The sequence below is a fragment of the Accipiter gentilis genome, chromosome Z (genome assembly GCF_929443795.1).
Source record: "Accipiter gentilis chromosome Z, bAccGen1.1, whole genome shotgun sequence".
Taxonomy (NCBI): domain Eukaryota; kingdom Metazoa; phylum Chordata; class Aves; order Accipitriformes; family Accipitridae; genus Astur; species Astur gentilis.
In genome coordinates, this window is record NC_064919.1 from 86,595,223 (window position 1) to 86,616,495 (window position 21,273).

The following is a 21,273-nucleotide window of genomic DNA, read 5'->3' on the forward strand; positions in this document are numbered from 1 at the left end:
TTTTTAAAATCTCTTCAAACATGTCATCTCAGAGTTTGAATTTATAAGCTTCAGAAGTGATAGTTGGACGTACCAAGTAAGATATGAATAGTGCAAATACAATCCATAATTTACTTTTCATTTTTAGCAGCAGTGATCTGATGCATGAGATATACTGCAAGTGTTCACATCCATGTATATGATACAGTTTCAAAGTGCCAAACTACTCCACAGTAATTAGCTGCTCAAATTTAACAAGTTTTCCCTTGTATCCTGAAACTAATAGTGATTTTTTTCCCCTGCTTACAACAAAAGCAGAAAACAACCCCTTACTGGTTTCGTTTCCAGTGCAGGTAAGCACTTGTATTTAATAAAACAGAAGAATCTCAGGTTTTTGTGAGGCATATCCAAGTGAAAAATGGGGAGTGTGTCCAATCCTGCTACTTAATACAGAGTTTTCATTGCAGGCGTTTAAGCCACATTTAATGGGCAGGTTTCCACCCACGCTTTATCTCACAGTGGAAATCAGGACTCAGCACGAGACTATCCAGGTTTTGGTTTAAGATTGACACTATGAAAAAAAAAAATTGGCAACCTACCTATTTATCCAAAACCATCAATGAAACTTTGCATAAACCATTTGCAAACCTGTTTCCAGTACCAAGCTTATAAATCAATCAAGCACTATTTTCAACTTGATATGAATATTTAGTGCAATTGCAATGCACAATCATTGCCCAGAAGTGATGGTATCCCAAGGACTACATTCATGCTGGCCATGTGATCTGGCCAGGCTGCAGGTAAATGCAATTAAGCAGAAACCAGACATACAATAATCCAGCCTTGATATGTTTTGTGTTAAGTTTTATGGAACGCTTCCAAGCTGACCTTACCGAGTTGAACTGCTGCTGGAGTTTTTCGTTGGCGTAGTTGATACAGAACTGTTCAAAGCTATTCACTTCAAAAGTTTCAAACCTGCAAAGCAATGAATAAATCAGTATTAAGCATTGCTTAGTCTCAAAATCAACTTTTCTCTGCAATAGTGTCATCTGCGTGACAGGGAACACCAGTTATTCAACCATCTCTTTGCGTTCCTCCTATCCCAGATCTACTCTTTATTCCTCATTCCCCGAAACGTCTATCTTTCCTTGCCACCACCCAAGGGATTCAAGAGGTCTCTTCTGCTACGCACAAATGAGATATTCGGTACGACTGTAGCTTCCTGCCCATCAGGCAGTAGTGCTGTCTGAGATGAGAAATGTAACAGCCTCTCTCAGGGAAAAATATTATGAAATATTAAGTCCAAATATATTCACTGCAAAGGTGATGGAGAAACAGTAGCTGCTGTCTTAAAAGACCCAACACGGTAATTTTAATGCAATTCAATAGAGCAGAAAAAGAAGGTATTAAATTCGTAATTATAGCCTCAATATTGCATCCCTGATAGCACAAAAATTAGATACATGTGAGCAAGCGACTTCTGGGAAGGCAGAGGGAGAAATGGTGCTTTCAGCTCCAATTCCAACACATTTCACAGAGAGAGTTTGGTGTTGGTCTTGGTGATCCCCCTCTTCACCAGAGCTTCCAAAGCTCCCCTCACAGAAACATCATCCCACCCTTCCACAGACCATCAGCCAACTCCAAACCAAGCTCAAAACCGTCTTCCTAGTCACAATTAGAAAAGAAAAAATATGCAGTTTTAGTAACACAAACTACAGGCAAGCAGGCAGCTGAAAGTCAGCGGAGCTGCTGGGGTGGTCAGGGCTGAAGTACACGATGCCCAGGGACAAGCACAGGGAGCTGGGTTTGCTCTTAAAAAAAGACATTTTTCAGCTATCACAGGGAATTATGTTATTTATATTTCTATTTTTAAGGCACAGTTGGAAAGGGGAGGAAAAAAGTCTTTGACACATGACTGTAAGGATTAAACTAAGGGGAGAAGTGGCAAGGCTCCCTGTGCTTAACAAATAAGCTGCTGTAATGATAAATGCACGGTGAAATAATTGCTCCGGTAATAGGTGCTGTAGGAGCTGGCAGAACAGTCTTAAAGCACTGAACAAATGAAGCCCCTTTTTTTCTTTTCTTCCACCGCCCCCCCCAAAAAATAAAAATCAGTATTTCTGGTACTTTCTGAGGACTACCTGGCTGTCATTTATGTGATGCAGTTATTCCCCAGGTATTGCCAGGTGGTAATGCCCTCACCGTAGAAAACGCCTGAGTCCTTGAGGAAAGGCAATGCAAAAATGCAAAAGGAGAAGGGGGAATGGGAGAAAGGAGCCACTTTTGTGCTTTTATCAGCCCCACAGCACTCAAGGAAACCCAGGACCACTTTCCCTTGTCTGTCCAGGGGCTGGCATTGCCCCTGGCGTCAGTGCAGCCTGTGCCAAGCAAAGGATGTTCAACGCATCCCCATCCCAGGAACAGAGCTTCACAATCTTTATTGCAACTAAATCTGGTGTCTGGGACCAATGAACGTTTATATTAAACACGTGGCCAGAGCCTCAGTGGTGAACGTGTCCTTGAAGAGCTCCCACTGTGCTTGATCTTGGTTGCACGGCCATCGCACCGAGCAGATCGGTGCCTTCAGCTCTTGCAACTGAAGGGATGCGACTTCCCCAAGACTGCTTGAAAATACCAACTCCTGCAGGTTCATGATCAGAGCAACAGGGCAAGAAAAGATTTAATTAAAACAGAGATAGAGAGGCACGTTGAGCTAGGTGGAAAAACACAAGAGCGGGGGTACAAGGGGAAAAGATATCGGAGTGGAAACTCTTTTTCCACTTCAGAGACACCAGATGTGATTTATGAACCCTCTCAGTGAATGCCAGCCGGGGGCAGAGCAGCTGTAGAACACCAGCTCCAAGGGAGATTTCATGAAGTCGCTAATTAAGGGGACCCTGCCAGCGCAATTTGCTAATTGACAGAGCAGTTTAGTCGCCAGCTCCACGTATGCCCTCGCCAGGAGGTCCTACCCGCACAAAGTGCCTGCATTAAGATGACATCCTAATGCAAAAAGCAAACCAATGGCCACTCAGTTTCTATTCATTTTAGCGCACTATATCTTGGTGCAAAAAATAAGCATATTCGCCACTCCAACCCATCACTCTGGCTCCCGGAAAGGCACATCCCAGCTTGGGGACAGCTCTCATGAGTAGATGTTGGGGGCTAAATTCTGCATTTTGGCTTTTCTCCTGTTCCCTATTCTGCTGTGCGACTGATATCTCCTAAATCCACTGCAGCACCAGGGTTTATACTGAAATATTTAAAGTTCATAAATAAGTCCAGCATACAGCTGGCCACCTGGGTGTTCACACTTCCCTTCACATGGCAAACAGAGGAAAAACAAGCCATCCCCACCAAGTCCAGGAATACCACATGAATCCCCTCTTCAGCGGGATTGCAGTATTGCTACTATAGCAAATGACGCACTTGAAATAAATACATAAAGGTTTTTAATGCTGCACCCTCTCACCTCAGTGTTAGCAGAGAATTAAGGATGTGGAGTCGAGCATTAGAGAATTAGGACACAAATCCCACAGCCTCTGCACCCTTCGTTTGGGCCCTGTCCCTAGAAATCTCACCCATGGGGACAGTCCTCCCCCAGGAGCACCTGGACAGAGATGCTCTCAGGATGTCAGGGACACGTGGTGAAGGCTGCTTGCAAGCTGCCTGCCTTTCTAGCTTAATTCCTCTCCTAGAGGAAAAGGAAAAACAACAGACATTTGGGGAAAAAAAATTCCAATATTTGGCAGAACGCATTAAAACTCCCAAATAACCTAGTTTGGGGAACCAAACCACTTTCAAGGACTGCAGAGAGTTAGGTTGTCAGCACCCCAGGTCCCTGCATTGTTAACTACTCAGCATTTAGACAGCGACACCCACTTCTGAAAGGGATTTATGGTCTCTTTAGGAGACCAGACTCACACACAAGCATTATGGCCTGGAGTATGGACATCCTTCACCTGCAAACCCACCTCTTTCCACAGGACCTGCAGGTCCCCATGGAAAAAAAAAAAAAAAAAAATCTTTCTATACCCTGCAGTGACACCAGTGCTGTAAAAGCATCTGCTGGCCCACATGCTGGACATGACACACAGGAGACCTGCAGCTAAGGGATGTATTTCTTCCACATTAACAGGTTTTCAAGCCCAACTTAATCTTTCATGAGTGTTATCCTCAAGACTCCTTTTCTTAAGATTTCTGAAAGACCGTGTCTGATTTTCTAATTCAGACATCCAACTTTCTGCATTGACCCACTATCATCCATGCGGCTCCAACTCAAAGCTTTATTTATCATATCCCAGCCCACAGAAATCTCTATTTTTAGGGACAATGAGGACAAACAACTGATGTTTTAAGATCCTCCACATCCTGTGCTATCTACCTAAGACAGACACTTGCAAACCTCCGACAGCACCCTCACCACCTCAGGTCATCCCATTGAAATTCCAAACCAGAGAGAACTGTATTCTTATCATACTCGATACAAGTGTTCCTGCAAACCTTGCCGTATGTCAGCAGTTGCTGATGGAGATGAGCAGGCAGTGGGCTACACCGATGCTCCAGCACTTTCTGGCACGCTTTCTGCTGCCGTGGCTGTCCAGCAGGTGTTAAAATCAATATCCCAAACACCAGCAGCTGTAGAAACCCCATGGGAGGTTTTATACACAAGATCCAGTTCCAGTAACTGTGTAGGTATTACAGCCATAAAAGCTATCTGCAGCTGACCCAGAACTGCTTCAGCAGGATTTCATTCTGAACTTCAGGTTTACCTAGATCTGACAGACCTTACGAGGAGTCTGCCATTACATGAGATTTTGGGATTGAGCAAGCACAGCGACTGCACTGGGCCAGGGACCAGTTCCTGGAGCAGCTACAACTCTTCGCCTGAAGTTGCAGGCTGCGAGCCTTGCCCTCGGTTATAGCAGAACTATTTCCACCTTACCCCACCACCGCAGCTTCCCAAAGTCCTCCGAAAGTTCTCGCTGCACAAGGGCCCTGCAGCAGCAGTTTCACAGCTGAAGAACCAAAGCAGTTTCTTTAAACCCCACAGCAACACCAGGCAGAGCCAAGCGCAGTCTTTAGCCTCCACGTTGGCACCTTTACCCCAGCTCATCTTTAAGCTTGATGCTTTAAACAGCACGAGGGACAGAAATCCCAAACAGGAACAGCATGGGAGGTAAATCCCCAAAACCAGCACTCAAACAGATCTGCATGCACCATTTCGGAGTTGCATAATTTAAAGGAGAATCAAAACTGCAAACCACACACGACTGCGGTTTCATGGATCCCCTTCTATTATTCCCATCACCTTCCACAAGTCAAGGTCAAGCACATATTATCAGAAGGGCAAGACAAATCAGAAAGGACTAATTAAACAGCCTTAAAAGCAGAAAGCGTGCCTACCCATAGATATCGAGCACGCCAATGAAGGAGTGCTGCTTGACGGTGGTGTGCAGGGCCTTGTTGATGTGCTGCACGATCCAGTTGAAGAGCCGGGCATAGATGTGCTTGGCCAGGGCATTCCTGGCGTTCACCACTTGCTGCACAGACATGCTCTTCACGTAGGTCTCAGACGTGGTGACGAGCTTGCGATGGCAAAGCCAGTGCTGCATCTGGCTGTGCTCCACTCCCAGCAAGCCGCAGAAATTGTTCAAGTGCTCATCCTCGCTCTGGGGGTAACGAGAAGCAAAGTTAGCAGGTTGGTATCACTCCAAAATGGGAGTTTTAACACCGAGTTCCCAGATCAGTGCAAGAAATTAACAGCGTTTCGTAACTATCTAGGGAAATACCGTGTTTCTCTGTGGTTGATAGGAAACAGAAAAGCAATGAGCACTCATCCAGTTGCACTAGTCTTCACGGACATGGATGAAACTGCTCACATGGAGCTCTGAACGGTGGTACACCCCATGGCTTTGCTCTGCTCTGGCTAGCCTTAAGGTCTCAATGTTCATAAACAACGCATTTCCACAGTGACTGCTAATGGGAAAGAGCACTCTCCACTTTACTCCTCCTTGAGCTGCAGCTACACACTCCTTCAGCGCAACCTTGCTTAAGCTTTAAGTTAAAGCTTAGGGCATGCCATTACACCATGCCTTTTACAAACTAACTCCATTTTGAATAATAAACTTGCAAAATGTGCATTACCAGAAGGGCTTGTGTTTTGCATAATCAATAAAATGAAATGTGAACTTCATTTTCTCTAGTGGATTGTATTTTTACCCCCTCAAACTAAGACAAGGCAGTTCTGAGTCTCTATCATGGTAAGATAGCAGGCACTGCCTTCTGGACAATGAGAAATCAATTTCCCTTTCCTCAGTGTAATAATACACATCTAAAGGAAGTAAATTGTTTCCAGTTATACACGTGCACGTACAGAAGCTGGACAGGTTTGGGGACAGAGAGTAAAATGCATTTTAAAGGACATCTAGGATGCTTTATTGCTGTGATACCTTTTTGACCATGGTTTCAAAGTCATAACAGAATTGATGTAATACCATGCAATTACATCTGAAGGTAATTAAACAAATGAACTCCATTACAGAACTCAACACTGTCGGAGCAGACCACTTTCACATATTCATGTTGCCAAATATCAAGCAAATTGCCCCCAGCACCTAACTAATCGCACACCACATTATCTCAAAGGTACCACTAAAAGCGTGTGCAGAACCCATTTTAATACTTTGATTAGGAACAAATGACCCAGTCTGGGATGCAATGTAATTGACAGGACAGTATTTTGCATATTATCCCTTTTTTTCCTCCCTAAACACACACAGAAAAACGACCACTAAGGCATCTTTAGATTTACTTATTCTTGCTAATTAACTGTGCAGTGCTCCTTTGGATACTAGATGGCCACATTACAAGCAGCAGCCTCATGGCTTTGCATGTAGCAAAGCAGTTGTAGAGCATCACACATTCTGCTGGTGGGAGTCACCGTTCCCCCAATATTCTGTGCACCAAGTCTTTTAAGAAAGCAGAAAAGTTAAAGATGGGTCGGGACTTAAGATGGTAAGAGACCTTTGAATCACCTAGCTTATAGGCTGGCTAAAGAGAAGAAATAATGCAGTCTTCCAGGAAAAATAAAGCAACCAGAAAATCATGATATGCTTTTGAAAAAAGCAAAGAAAACCAGGAGGAAAAGGGCTTTCTACCAAAGAATACTGCTGCGAAGCTCAACACATCCAACGTGGCCCAATTTATGAGCATACAAAGCTCCCCACGTGCCCCACTCTTGCTAGTGACTTACCGATACGCTACAGGCATCACCGTCTCTTTCCGCTTGGATTTCCAAGTTCCCTAGGTGCAGAATGGCAGCAATTATCCTAAAAATGGTTGTCTGATGAGACTCCTTCACTCCTATGGGAAAAATTGATATTTGATTGTCTCAACAGAAAACAAACTGCAATTTTCATTTTATTTGAAAAAGTTTGTGGTGCTTGATTTCCTTCCCGGGCTGTTGGTTTTCAGAGTTATCACAGCTCACAATAAACTCATCATAAACTCTCAGAAAAGTCATCACTCAAAAATGACAGTGGATACTGCGAGAGGAGCTCCTTATGTTATTTCTTTAGCCCTAATGGTTTCATCAAAGCAATTTTATCACAGATGGGTTTAAGACTACTGTTCACGCACATGAAACCAAGGATGCTACTCCATAATGATCAAATGGGATCAAAGCTATAAGGGCTCTGAGGCTTTTATAGAACAAGGAGTCGCTTCTCTGAGATAGTAGTCAAACAGTGAGATCTTGCTGACAACCGAAGCACAGAAATTACAACTTATTGCCGGCATCCCACAAACAGAAGAGAAAATTAAAGGTGTGCACATGATGCACAACGCCTCCAGACTGGTACTACAGCTGGATACAGCAAGTCACCAGGGAGGTGATGTGGAGCTCTGTCTTACGGTCCTCATTGACTCAATAGGAGCTACGCATTGTGGGTCTTCACTGGGGGTGTAAGATGTTATTGCTTTATATATTTTTCTGGCAGGCTTTTGCAGGCATTCCCAGCAGGAGCTTTGCTCAGCAGCAGCTTGCACACAGCTTTCTTGCCATATCTTGCATTTTCACATCCCAACTGGGCTTCTGTGTCCCTTTTGTGTTCAGTGCTGGTGTCCTAATTATCCACCCAAGGTCTGAGCCATCACCTGCTGGTTTTTGAATTATCAAGAGCTTCCCTTTCTCTCTCTTGGGACTTTTCTGTTATCAGCACAGTGAGAAATGTTTCAAGGTTACTAAAAGGAGCAATGCTCTGCTGTTACTTGGCACTCTTAATTGGAGTTAAGCCTGGCTAGCGTGGGGATTTGCAGATAAATCTGACTTCTCCTTGTTACACATAAAAAGGCAAGACTAGAAACTGTAGCAGCAATTTCACCAGGCCCTAAACGGAAGCAGACAGAGCTGGGAAACACTGAAGGAAAATGAGGAAATGCAGGGCCAGAGGAACCATGTGAAGAGCAGGAAAACATCATCAAATTGGCAGCAGAGGAAGATGCTTGCACAGTGCTCCACAGGGACCAGCAAGGAGACAGGGGGTCTGCTTGGGGAGGCAGAGAAGGGGACCAAAGAGAGACTACACGTTACAAGGGGATGGGGAGAGAGTTCCCTGGGGATTACAGTCCTGTGGGCAAGTTTGGAGCAACCAGTGGAATAATTTTTTGTTTGTTTTTTTTTAAGTAGTTAACAGAAGTCACAGCAGCCGGACAAGAGGAGGGTAAAGACCCTGCTGTCACCCTGAAGGAAAACAGATCGAGCCCATCTAAAACACAAAGAGGAAAATTTGGGGGAAACACTTGCAGTCATAACACTTGAAATGAATCCCCATGCTCACTGCTGGCACAGCACAGTGGCTGCGATACAGCTGCTGGGGGGGATTTCACAGCTGGCTGTGAACATCACGAGCTCCTCTCCCAACAAATGAAAAGCACTGGAAGGCACCAACACTTAAGAGAATTTAAAAACCTGGTTTCAGATAAATATTCATAAACTGGGGAAGTTTTCACCTGCAAAAATTGGTTTTCCTTTCAAACAGTCACTGCTGCAGGCACGCTACAGCACTGCTCAACTGCAGCATGAACAGGTGGTTATTGCAGCAGTAGATTTTGCAGCTGGCCATGCAAACGTGGACTCTGCACAGCAGGGATGTACTCAGCTCATCATTCCTAGGAATCAGCTACTTGGTACAATACTGCGATGGTCTGAGAAGTGACATCACCTTCAACGTAAATACAGATTGAACTGCAGAGTAATAGCAGTGTTCCTGCTTGTAAATAGGGTAAAAAATAGCAAGTCAAAGCTGCAGCACACCTTTGACTCCAGAATGGTTTATTTAGGTTTCGCGTAAATTCAGCATCCTCCTCTATTTCACTGCTGCTTTGCAGATAGCTGTGAGAGACACTGCTGCAGCTCATAGTAAAGAACAAGATAAAGCCAACTAGGTCAATAGGAACATGGATTTATACCTCTTAGTGTTACAGGAGGGTCATATAATTCAGGCTGAAAACGTTTGCAAGAGACTTCTGCTGGGAAGGCTCCAAGCAGAGCAAGCCCTTACCAAGCAGGGTGAAGGCATGCCTGGTTTTCTCAAAGTCATCAGCATCGTCCACGCCATCGATAGACGTGTCACCTCCCTGAGAAGTGTAGAAAAAGTCTTCGGCACATGCTAGGAAAGGAAAAAAACCAGAAGAAATGCATCAGCAAGCAGTAGCTTTCCAGAGCATGCACTAGGATGGTCCCTGTCCCCCACCCTGACCATCCCCAAAAAGCACCCATCTCCTTTCAACCATAGTTTACTTAGAAATGGATGAAGTATAACCTCGATAACTATGACTGTAACTATTTCTTGCAGGGATTAAACCCCTTCCCCATGCAAAGCAAGTTCAACCAGGGCAGAGCTGTGTTATATTTGGGATTCAAATAACTGCTCTGTTGCACAGGTGCATATTACTTCAAATACTGAGGTTATTACTTTCATTTTTTTCTATCCTGTTTTAAATACCTGTGACCAATTCAGACATTTTAACACCCTTCCCACATAACGCCTTAAATCCACAGAGCAAAGGGAATGGAGAAATGCTCACGGTGCCAGCATTACACCATTTAAGCATCTGTGCTTTAGCAAAGTTATCTCAGGACAACGCAAAGTTAAATCCTATGGAGACCAAGAGGCATTTCAAATGCAGACACAACAAGAAGAGATCGCAAGACTTACATCCACGTTAAAAAGCTTCACATGCAATCGCCTCTCCTTAAAACAATGGGTTATTTGATGTCAAAACCATTAAGGTATGTGCCCAAGGCTGCCAGGCTGAGTCCTGGCAGAGCCAGAGCAGGCTTGGCCCCAGGGAGGGCTGGGGGAGCCCAGGAGGTGGACAGCCTCCCCATCCCACCCAGAATCAGTTCTCAGCACCAGCTTCAGCTCATTTCAAACCAGGTAGGAGTGACTTGCCAAGAAAAGCTCAGAAAGATCATTAACGCTCACAAACATATTATCCAAGTATCATGAAAATAATGAGAAATACAGCCTACTGTGCGTTCCACATCAGCCTGCTGGTAACCTTTAAAATCATGCAATCTGTACTTTCTTTGACTCACATTGCCACCAGAAGGTCCTCATCCCTTCCCAGCCCTCCCACAGGCTTTTGCATTAGCTGTACTTTCAGGACAACTTTCTTACAGGAAAAACATTTCATTCTTTTTGGCATACAAAGCCCTGGGAACTAGAGGTTTCAGTAACCCTGCTCGTTGCTGGAGCATTGGCAACAAGGGGCACAAAATGCTGATTGAGGTCAGAGAGCCAGTGACCATCCTGGTCGCCCCAGCACAACAGGAGCTCACCCAGCTCGTGATGGAGCACATCACATTAACAACTTGATGTCGCTGCATGTCACCCTGCAAAATGCATCCAGGGCTGGCAGTAGTTGATGGGACCAGGACATCAGCCTCCAATTTTAACCATCCACACTGGGATCTGTTTCTGCCTCAAGTCATCTCTGGTATAACTGACTCCAATACTTACATTTCAGTATGCGTGCAATGATTTTAATAACCACAGAAACCCTTTGATCCACTGCAAACAAATAAAACATATTCCTGCTTTGCACCATTGCCCAGGTATCAAGTTAAGACACCACACTTTGAAAGGCACTGCGTTGCACACGAACGCCTGCATTTTAAGTCAAATATTTACTTTCTAGTTTAAAATCAAGCCTTCAGGATCACTCCAGCTGAAGAGCCAACACTTACTGGTTTGCCCTGCAGGGCTCACCTAAGTTTAGAGACTCTTTGTTTTCCAGCATTTTGCTATATAAAAGAGAGTAACAACAATTCTTTGCATGTGCAAGACCCAAAGAAGAAACAACAGCTCCTACTTTTGATATGGAAAAATATACATTCTACTCTGTCTAATAAAACGTGGATTTTCACATCAAGATACCCCTTGTTTTGTATAAGCCTTGGGAAGATAAGGTTGACTGGTAGGTAAGATACATCTCATTTGAGTAAATAAATCTGGGGTTTCACTAGTCATCTTGAAATACAGGCTAGTAAATCTGATGCAAAGTTGGTATCGAAAAAGAACCCTCAAAAGAAAGAAACATGAGTGAATGGCACACATCTGCACTCAAAGAAAATTGCCCAGCACTGGTAATTCAACAGGTCAGGGCAGAGCCTGGTTCACCCCAACAAAAGCAGCTCACGGCACCCACGTCCCCATCCCCAGAAGCCATCCCATCCCTGCCGAGCATGTGAGCAGCGCCACATCTGCCAGCTACAAAAACATTTCAGGGAGGTATTTTTAAGCTGTTGCAAGGTGACAGTGTAGGAAACACCAAAGATACACACCTTTAACTTCAGAAAGAATCATTTCTTTTTCCGTTGTTGCATTTCACCCAAATGCACAAGTAGCAGGCTGTATGGATACCTGTGCATGCTGTGATACAGCAAATGCACAAACACCACGGAAGAGTGCAGCTGGAGACTGACACACACTGACAACATCAAATTTTGATTAGAAATGACCCAAGAAGGCTTCCCCATGAGCTAAGGGCCCAGGCACCCACCTGCTCCTACACCGCCAGCTGTTGCCATTACGCAGTCTCCCTTGAGACACTGAAGTCGAGAGTCACAGTGACAACAGAATAAAGATGTCCTGGGTGATGCACCAGGAGAGCCTAGAGCTCTCAGCCTTCACTATTACCAGTCACCACAAATACAGACGACGCTTTTAGAGAGCCAAGTTGAACAACTCTGATAACTTCCTCTGATCCACATGTTCCCAGGAAGGGAAAGGTGGTTTCACAGCTGCAGCTCTCCAATATCAACTTGTCTCCCAGACTGGCTTGAAATAATTTATTTCTGAATGTTAAGATGCCAGTGGACAACCACATTACTCAGGGTATCTTTGCAAAAATGAAGCACGTAACCCCACTGCAGAAACTCTTGTAAGTGCTCAGAGATGTGCTCTGAGGTCATGTGAACATGCAACAGGACCAAACACAGGCTCTTTGGCAATAGCTGGGAAGTCACTTTCAGAGGAACATCATTTTGGGACCCTTAGAGGCCAAAAGGAGTCCCAGGCCCATCACAAGCCTTGACCTGCGGAGCCAGGTTTCACACTATGGCTGGTGCACAGTGAATCATGCAAAGCCTTCACCTCCCACCCTGGTGTACTGGGACCAACGTTATGGTTACACCTAGACGGTCTCAGAAGTTATCTTATGCCTTAGCAAACTCGCAGATGGGGTTGTGTGGTTTGGTGTCACTGGGCAGACTATGGACTACAGTTGGATAATGCACCGAGGCTTACTGGTGACAACAGGACAAGAACAGGAGTGTTTCCATTTCAGCACCAGCACTCAGTAAGTGCGACCAACGTGCTTACAGTGATGTAAAAAGTCATTAAAACAAGTCCAGAATTACCCAGAAACTGAAAGCCTCTCTCTCCATCTACCACTTCTCTGTAGCCACGATGGAAATCTCTGTGCGACTCTGCAGCAGCAAAATGTTCTGCGCTGGGATCACAACCTCCCTTGCTCCCCATTTTAAATACTTAAAAGCATGTTTTAAGCCTCACTTCTCTTTTTAAGCAACAGCAAATATTCGAGATGAAAAATTAATTATACCACATCTCTGCACCCCCTGCTGCAAGTGAAAAGTGTCTTATTCAGGTGTCTTACAAAGGTTTTGCTGCAAATCCTGGGAAAAAAAACCAAGTTCGAATATATCCCAGGAGTTAACCATTGAAAAAATATAATGGATTCAAAGGAAACAACTGCTCCTGCCAAGAGCCTGGCCAGATCAAGCCATACTCACACTTCACTTAAAAAGACAGATCTTTATGCAAGTTTCGTACAATGTTAACACACAATCTCCCTGCATCAGCTGGCATCTACCACAGCATGTGGTTCACTGTGGTTCTGCAGGGAATTTCTACAACTTACACAGGCTTCCACCATGGCTAACCACTAGCAACAGCTCCTACCCACCAGCAGCACTTGCAGGAGCCTAACAGCACTGACCGGTGCGCATCACAAACTTCATGCACTTCATTCAGCAAGCTGCTGCCCAGCAGAGGCGACAAGGGCTGGTGTCTCATCCAAGGTGCCACATCCCCGGAGATGGCATGAGCAAACCTGTGCACCGCTGGGGAGAAGCAGCCCTTCAAGCTCATCTGCCTTTCCCTCCTCCCACTGAGCAGGCACACATAACCTCACCAATGACCTGCATTTCTAACCCCACCATGTTTTCCTGTTGCCATCACACCTAGGGAGCAGCTGCCAGTGCACAGGGAGGTAGAAGTACTTACTTAGTCCAAGGTCTTTGAATTCTGGAAGACTCGCTGAGGCACAAAGCTGATAGAAGATGTGGTAGTTGCGCTCGTCCTCTGCCTACGGGGAAAACGCCAAGTTACCGGAGGCACGAAGAGGTTACAGGAGTGCTCCCACCCTCAGCCCAGTGCTCACTGAGCCCAGGGCCACCCTGACCCCATCCCCTGCTTCCCACCACCAAGAATCTCTCAGTGTCACCCAGAAGACAGGGACCTTTTGCCACCTGGGAAAAAGGAGGTGTCAAGCCTTGTCCTGACCAATATACATTGCCCATCCTGCAAAGGAAATAGCACAAACCAAGAAAGCTTGTCCCGAGCCCTGCAGAAGAAACCCACAGGATGTGCTGTGGCAGGGCCGTCAGCCTCCTCAGCCCTTCTCCTGCCTCTCCTCCATCTTCAAAACTGAAGACTGTTGCCTGAGATTTATTCTTCCTGGCTTTTAATAAGGTTCAGTAAAAATCTCAGCAAATGCCCAGAGAAAGGCTTTCCATCCCTGCCTAGCAGCCAGGCCAGAAGTAGTGGTCCCTGCTCAGGGCTCCAGCCTCAGACAGATGGAGGGAACAACCAGAGACCAACTAACAAGCCTCCCAGGTACATATTCCTCCAGAATGAGTTTCATTAGGTTGGTATCATCAAGAACAACTGCAAAAGACTGAGCCTGAAGGACATGTCTGGAAGCTGTGTCCTCCAGAAAAGCTACTTTTAAAGCTATTTTTTTAATCCACAGAAAACACCCAGACTGTTAAATTCCCAGAGTACAGCATCCAAAGGAAAAAAAAAAAAGAAGGAAAAAAGCACAACTCCTCACCTGGAATACAACTCGTGATTTTTCCAACAGATATGTCCTCATGTTGGCACCAATGATGTGGTATCTTTTATCAAAGCCAATCTGAATGTATTTCCCAAAGCGACTGCTGTTGTCATTCCTCGTTGTTTTAGCATTTCCAATTGCCTGCATAAAACAAAATTAAACATTAATTTTTCATTTATTTTTTAAAAGTTTTTAAACATTTAAATTTGTAATCAGTGTTACATAAACAGTCATGGGATGATTTGAGGGAAACCCCTTCCCAAATACAGAAGGCAGAGCAATGATGTGACTTTGGGGAGGACTCTTCACCGAAAACGCGGTGTCTCCAGAATTTTTATGGAAGAAAAATGCACATGAACAGCAATAAGTATTTGTACAGCGATTAGATCATCTACATCCCAACAGCACTCCTGTTTTGCCTTACAGAATGCCCCCACCTTTGTTCACAAGTCAACACTGGCAGCTTTCTTGGAGGAGACATGAGCAATGAAGCCCTGTGAGAGGGAGGGAACCAGCTGCAATCTGTCTCCAGGTGTTTCGGCTTTGGTCCATAGCTTTGGTGACACGGCCAGAGTCCCTCTGTGCCTCTCCAGCACCCACCTGTCACCTCCCAGTCAGGTAATGCTGCCACACACAGCGGCAGAAGGGAGAGGAGGGAATCCAGCCCATGTGCAACAATCAGAGGTGCAGCACTGAAAAGATGAGAATCCATCGAGCAGCCAAAGGAGCAACTCATGATGCAAGAGGACCAGAGAAAGACAATATTCTACTTCACAGCTACACGAGCTTTATTTTCTACCACCATTCCCCGGTCCTGAGATCACGAGCCTCAAGCAAGCACAGGAGAAGTGATGGAAGGGAATGGACATGTACAGGAAAGAGCCCTCGGGCACCTCTCAAAGGCTGGCTGCCTTTCCCAGGCTCTCCTTGCAGACTGCCTCTACCTACGGCACAGCTCTTGGGGAACACACCAAGCATGTACGCTTAGCAATAATCACAGTGTTACCTGTAGCATCACATTGATGCTATCCAAAACTTTTAATCATAGGACCTGATGCCTCCAGTTGCATGTAGTGGACTCCCCAGGGAATTACTCTGTGCAGTACGGTGCTGCCTACACCAAAGAGGCTGTTGCACATGCAAAGTTGCTCCTTGCTGCCTACCCTCTCGGCTGCTCCACCTCTCCATCAAGGGTTGAGAGATCCCAGGCACGATGGCCTCAGCATCACACCCAGAGCAAGCCCTGCCTGCTCCCTGCCCTATCCATCCACCACCAACCCAACTCCTCTGCTAGCTAATGCACCTCCTTCCCACAAAGCCGATTTATTTACCCCTTTATCACAGCTCCCCCTTCCCCATTGCTTACGGTGCTCCCAGAACCTCCACAGCCCCCACATCCCACCTCCAACCTTCCAGCACACATCCCAGACCATACGTAAAAGCAGCAGGGCAGAGGCAGAGCACACACACTTCATTTCTGCCCAGAGCCCAATGCCCATTTCCCAGGGAAATAAGGAGTTCACAAACTGCTACAACAAACACTACTACTAGATATTTTGCATGCCGAATTGAACATCCAGAATACCATCATCATCTTATCTCATGTGCTTCGATTCCTTGTCTATAAAGCAGAGATACCTGCCCCATGTCTCAGCAGGGATATACATACATCCCATGCATCAAACACAGCGCACCTCAGCACTGAGAACTATTTCACAACACACACATCCCACTACTCCATCTTCACACTTTATCTTTAGGCTTTTTGCAAACCAGGCAATTCTCTTTTATGGTTTTTTGCATGGGCAACGTTCTCATTAATTTCCAGTAAAGACAGACAGGTTCCCCAGCCCAGCACTTAGAAATTACATCCAGAACTGAACACAGGCAAGAAAATTAGAGCAATAAAATTATGGGGTCATATAGGAGAACAGTGTGCACTATGAATTTTTCCTTGGATGCTTTTAAGTGTTCCCAGGTATTGCAGCTACATTTCACAGAGGCACAGGAGATGGATAAGGAAAGGAGTAAAACAGCATGAAACCCACACAGCAGCAGATCATTGAGTGTCCTCTGCCAGCCATACACCTGCGTGTTTTTTCTTACTGCTGGTCTGCACCATCACTTGTTTTACTATTCCAGCTTGCAGTCCGCATCAGGCAGCAATATGCTAGACCACACGTGCTGCCTCTTGGGCTGGGGTGCGCTTGGTTTTCACCCTGGATCAGCCACCACCTCCATGTCTACTAGACAATTTGGCCATGATGCGCTGCAGTAGGAAGCCTCCCTGCAGGTTAAGCCAAGCTTAAGGATAAGCGCAGAACAACGCTGGGCTCAACTACAGCTGCCCTGCTAGCTCCTGCCTTTAAGAGAAAGTCACACATGTCCAAAGTGCTTAACTGACTTTGGAAAAGCCCAAATCTTGTCTTCATGCTGTCTTGGATATTTTACAACTTAAGACATTCTGACTCCAAAATGTGTTTGGAAAATGGGATTTAGGCACAGAGACATTTATTTTCACCATCTGCCCACAATGCACCAAAACTAAGCTGCTTTTTCCCTTTCTTTTATGTTTATAAAAGGAAATTTTTTCCTTCAGATCAGGGATTTCCCTATGATGGGACTTGTTATTCCCCTGTATGATTGACAGCAACAGAAAACTAACAAAAATAAAACTGCATTGAAATACCTCAAACAGATTAAGTAATCCCTTTCTATTTCATGCCTATACAATTAAAGAAGATTAGGAGGTACCGTGTAGTGGCAAAAGGAGGAGGAAGATGAAGATGATAAAACACTAAAGGTGCCAGCAGCACCACTCGGGCTCTCTGCTCAAGACCCTGGTCAAAGCCCAGCTCCTGGAGCTGTGTTGGGGATGCACAGGCTCAGCTTCAAGACCATTAAACACAGGAGCAATTGGGGTGGGCTAAATGGAGGCTGTCAGTGTATTTCTGCATTTTCAGTCCAGCTCACTGCTGATGTGAGGCTGCAAATCAGGTCTGGCTCACAAGCCCCTATGGCTCTCACTGTTTTCATGACTTCTGGAGAAACACAATGATCACTGCAAGAAGGACAAAGGAAATTATGCAGCTTTTACCTCCATAATTGGGCTCGATGCAAGGACTTTGGCTTCAATGTTGGTGTCACTGGCAGAACCACCAACAGTTGCAAAGAAGCGCATGGCATATTTGGCAGAGACAGTCTTTCCAGCACCTGACTCACCACTCACGATGATGGACTGGTTCTTCTCATCCCTGTTGCGGCAGAGAATAAAAGCTTTTGTAAGATAATCCATTTTCTTGTTAACAGGTCGTTCACATCACACAACAATCCTCCATCTTGACATGTCTCTGTCTCCCTCACCTTGTTACCACCTATGTTATGGATGCTGGGCTTATTCCAGATTCTACCAAATAATACACAATTGTGATACATCTCAGCTAAAACATAAAGGACACACTGAACGTCTCCAGAATATCTCTAAGGACTTGCAGAGACAGCGGGAGATGAACGCCTGCATGAAGCACTGCTGCTTGCTTGAGCCCGTAGCCCAGCATTGGGAAGCTCATTCCTTCCACACCGCAATAACAAACCTCTGCTGTTTGACATTTGTCTGGAGAACTATTAGCAGGCATTGGCTAAATATCAGCTTCTAATACTATATATTTAACGTTTCCCTCCAACACCTTCACTCAAGCATTTGAGATTTTGCTCCACAAAACATGGGCAATTAGTTGTGAAACTTGCTCGAGTAGCCCATTGCTGAGCTATTAAAACATAGATACCCACCCAGAAAGGTTCCTCTACACTCAAAATATGTTAAAAATATTGAAGTGTGTAATCAAGCACCCTAAAATTAGGAAACAGCAGAAGTAATTTGGTTCTCTATGCAGTTATATGAATATCACTATTTTCACACATATCCCAACATGTGGTTAAATCTTTGACAACAATAATACAAAGCACATCTCTGACATCAGACTCACACCATCTATTCATCCCCAAATCCTGCCAAATTGTAATCACTGCTACAAAGTGCAGAGGTACTTCTGGGACCAAGGGGTAAGAAAAAAAAGGATAAAGAGTTTAAAAGCAATTCCTGGTAGACGTCACTAAGCAAAGTTTGTTCAGCTCCTGAAAATTTGCAAACCAAAATAGTTTTTAAGAAGGACTTGCTCATTAATAGATGGATCAGACAGCCTTACCCTCCCCAAGCACACACCGTATTTGCTTACAAAAGGATACAGGTGTACCAGCACCAGGATAACAGAATTCAAGCAAATATACACCGGACCTTTTTATCTGCATGTACGAAAATGCTTTGCAGGAGTGGGAAGCATCATCCTGGCACTGAGGGGCTGAGGCAAACCTTTTTCCAGCCGTGGTGGAGCAGCCACTGATGCCCCATGCCCAGGCTGGTGCTGGGTCGCAGGAGTAGCTCTGCTGCCATCAGAACTAGCACAGACCATCAGATACCTACAGAGCACAGGACTTAGCATGGGGAAGTTGAAGGTGCATCAACTTATGTAGCTTTTGAGTCTTGCATGGAGCACAGGAGTCATCCAAATGCCTTTTTCTACTTGCAAAATTAATCATTCACATAAAAAAATACTTGCACAAGTCATCACAGCTGTATTAAAATAGCCAGTCCTTCCCACCACAGGTGCACAACATGGTACCCACTAGATAAGTCCCAATAATTAATCCGTTTAATGTGCTTGAGCTGCAAGGCAGAGAAAGTGCCAAGGCAGTAAGAGGAACTAATTTTCAGGAGAACTACATCCCTCCAGGCAAAGATCTGCCGGCACCGGGAGCAAGTGCCTCTGCTGCAGTGGGATCTGCTCCCCAAGGCATTGCTGGTATGTGGCAAACCCAGCAACTCTGCAATTTGGCCATGGACTTTGGGAAGGAGTGAGTTTTCACTGCAGGATTTAATATAAGCTCCCAAAATATCAGAGCTATTGGGGTAAGCTGTAAGTATGTAATTGAGTGTGTTTTTAAATAAGATCAAATTAAACCTCCCGGACTCTGCCCAGCTTTCATGAATCACAGCTGAGTGCAGGCACACAAAATCCTATATATGAGTACAACAATAAATTTACACCTTGCAGTTCTCTTGACATCAGGAAACACCATAAAAATGCATTTCAATTTAAGATACTCAGTTCAAGTTTATACCAGCGAGAGATGAGAACAGAAGCTAAATGATTGCCATATACCAGTCTTAGACTTCCAACAAAAATACATACATGCTGCAACACCACACCATTACTTTCCTCCACTGTCAGGCATATACATCTTAACTCCTTCTAGGCTCAAAATAATTGGTTTGTAAAAAACCCTCAGTCAAGTCAAACGTAGTATTTTGGTGCAAACCACAACTTTCAAATACATCTAGCAGGAGAGGACTGCTGAGCTAATTTCCAGCCGTGCTGATATTTTTCAGGGATCGATTCATAAAGTACTTCTTAATCCATCCCTGGCTAGCTCTACGGCTCTCCTGGGCATCCACCAACAGGAAGGCAAGAGGAACCTCTAACCGCTCCAGCTATCAAGTAGTTAATGCAGAAATACCGGCCGTGAACAGAGCACAACCTCACCCAGGCAGCCAACAACCCGGAGCTGGTGTTCCCAGTGACTCATCCCAGGTGGGGACAGCCTGCGCATCTCACTTGCTAAGTCACGGCTGCATGCCCTCCGCACATGTTGGCAAAGCTATCCTTGACTCTCCCACAGGCAGCCAACTGGCAGGATCCGGGCACTGGGCTGCCAACACGCCAGTCTCACACCTTTAGACTTCTACGGGTGTGTGATGAAGCTCTTTTTGTAGCACGAGCCATCAGACACGTGAACCCAATGGAGAAAAAACAGTACCAGCTCCAAAGTGGGGAAGGAACACTAAGCACCAAAACCAGAAGCATGCTGTATAAGTCCCCAGGACAGGCGATTGCGGTAATTTATCATGGTTTATCTCTGGTGAAAGTAGATAAGAAGTTTCACATCTGCTTTGATCATCTTCATGGACAGCCACTTGCTGAGCTCCAACAGTGAACTTCCCACGACGGCCATCAGTAGGACGCAATGCGTAAAACTCCTGTCAGCTACAAGGGAAGGAGCAGACAGAGAGGCTTTGGCATGGCCTGCAAGCACGGATGAACGGACTATCCTTCATCGGAGGCGAGGGAAAAGCAGAAGAAAGAGGCAACAACCGAGACCTCTGCCAGCAAGTACTGGCCCTGCAAAAGGAACTCTGCAAATTCAAAGGTGGCTTGGCCTAGAGCTACACTTGCCTAAAAGTTACTTGAGAATTATTGCTTCTCACCCTTCTCAGCATGACAGGTACTGCCCAAGCGGCAAGTTTCAGGAAACATTTCCCCCCACTTTTTTCTTTAAGCCAGAAGTTGAAAGCTACACCAGCCTGGGAGAGAGTCTTCAGTTGAACGAAGCCAATAAAGTTCCAAAAAGACGAAGCATGCATTACTTGGCATCCAGTCAGCACTGCTACATGGTAATATTTTGTAACCTGGTTTGTTGGGGTTTTTTTTCTAAGATTCATAATTAAGACCTCTCATTACCAATTTTGACCTCTTTCCTAACTTCTCCATATCAGCTTGGGTTGTGCCTGGCTGGAGGAGGCAGAGACCAACC

At 45.2% G+C, this 21,273-nt stretch overlaps 1 protein-coding gene across 4 annotated transcripts in view; it reads right to left on the reverse strand.

Annotated features, from left to right (window-relative positions):
• The window catches only part of MYO5B (myosin VB), a 152,594-nt gene that overhangs the window by 81,369 nt on the left and 49,952 nt on the right, over positions 1-21,273 (reverse strand). For all 4 annotated transcript variants that reach the window (XM_049794237.1, XM_049794235.1, XM_049794236.1 and 1 more), the window contains exons 5-11: positions 17,723-17,879; positions 14,623-14,766; positions 13,794-13,875; positions 9,543-9,650; positions 7,235-7,344; positions 5,386-5,651; positions 873-954 (exon numbers count right to left, since the gene is read on the reverse strand). In XM_049794237.1, coding sequence (XP_049650194.1) covers positions 873-954; positions 5,386-5,651; positions 7,235-7,344; positions 9,543-9,650; positions 13,794-13,875; positions 14,623-14,766; positions 17,723-17,879 — 949 coding nt within the window. The remainder of the gene's footprint in view (positions 1-872; positions 955-5,385; positions 5,652-7,234; positions 7,345-9,542; positions 9,651-13,793; positions 13,876-14,622; positions 14,767-17,722; positions 17,880-21,273) is intronic.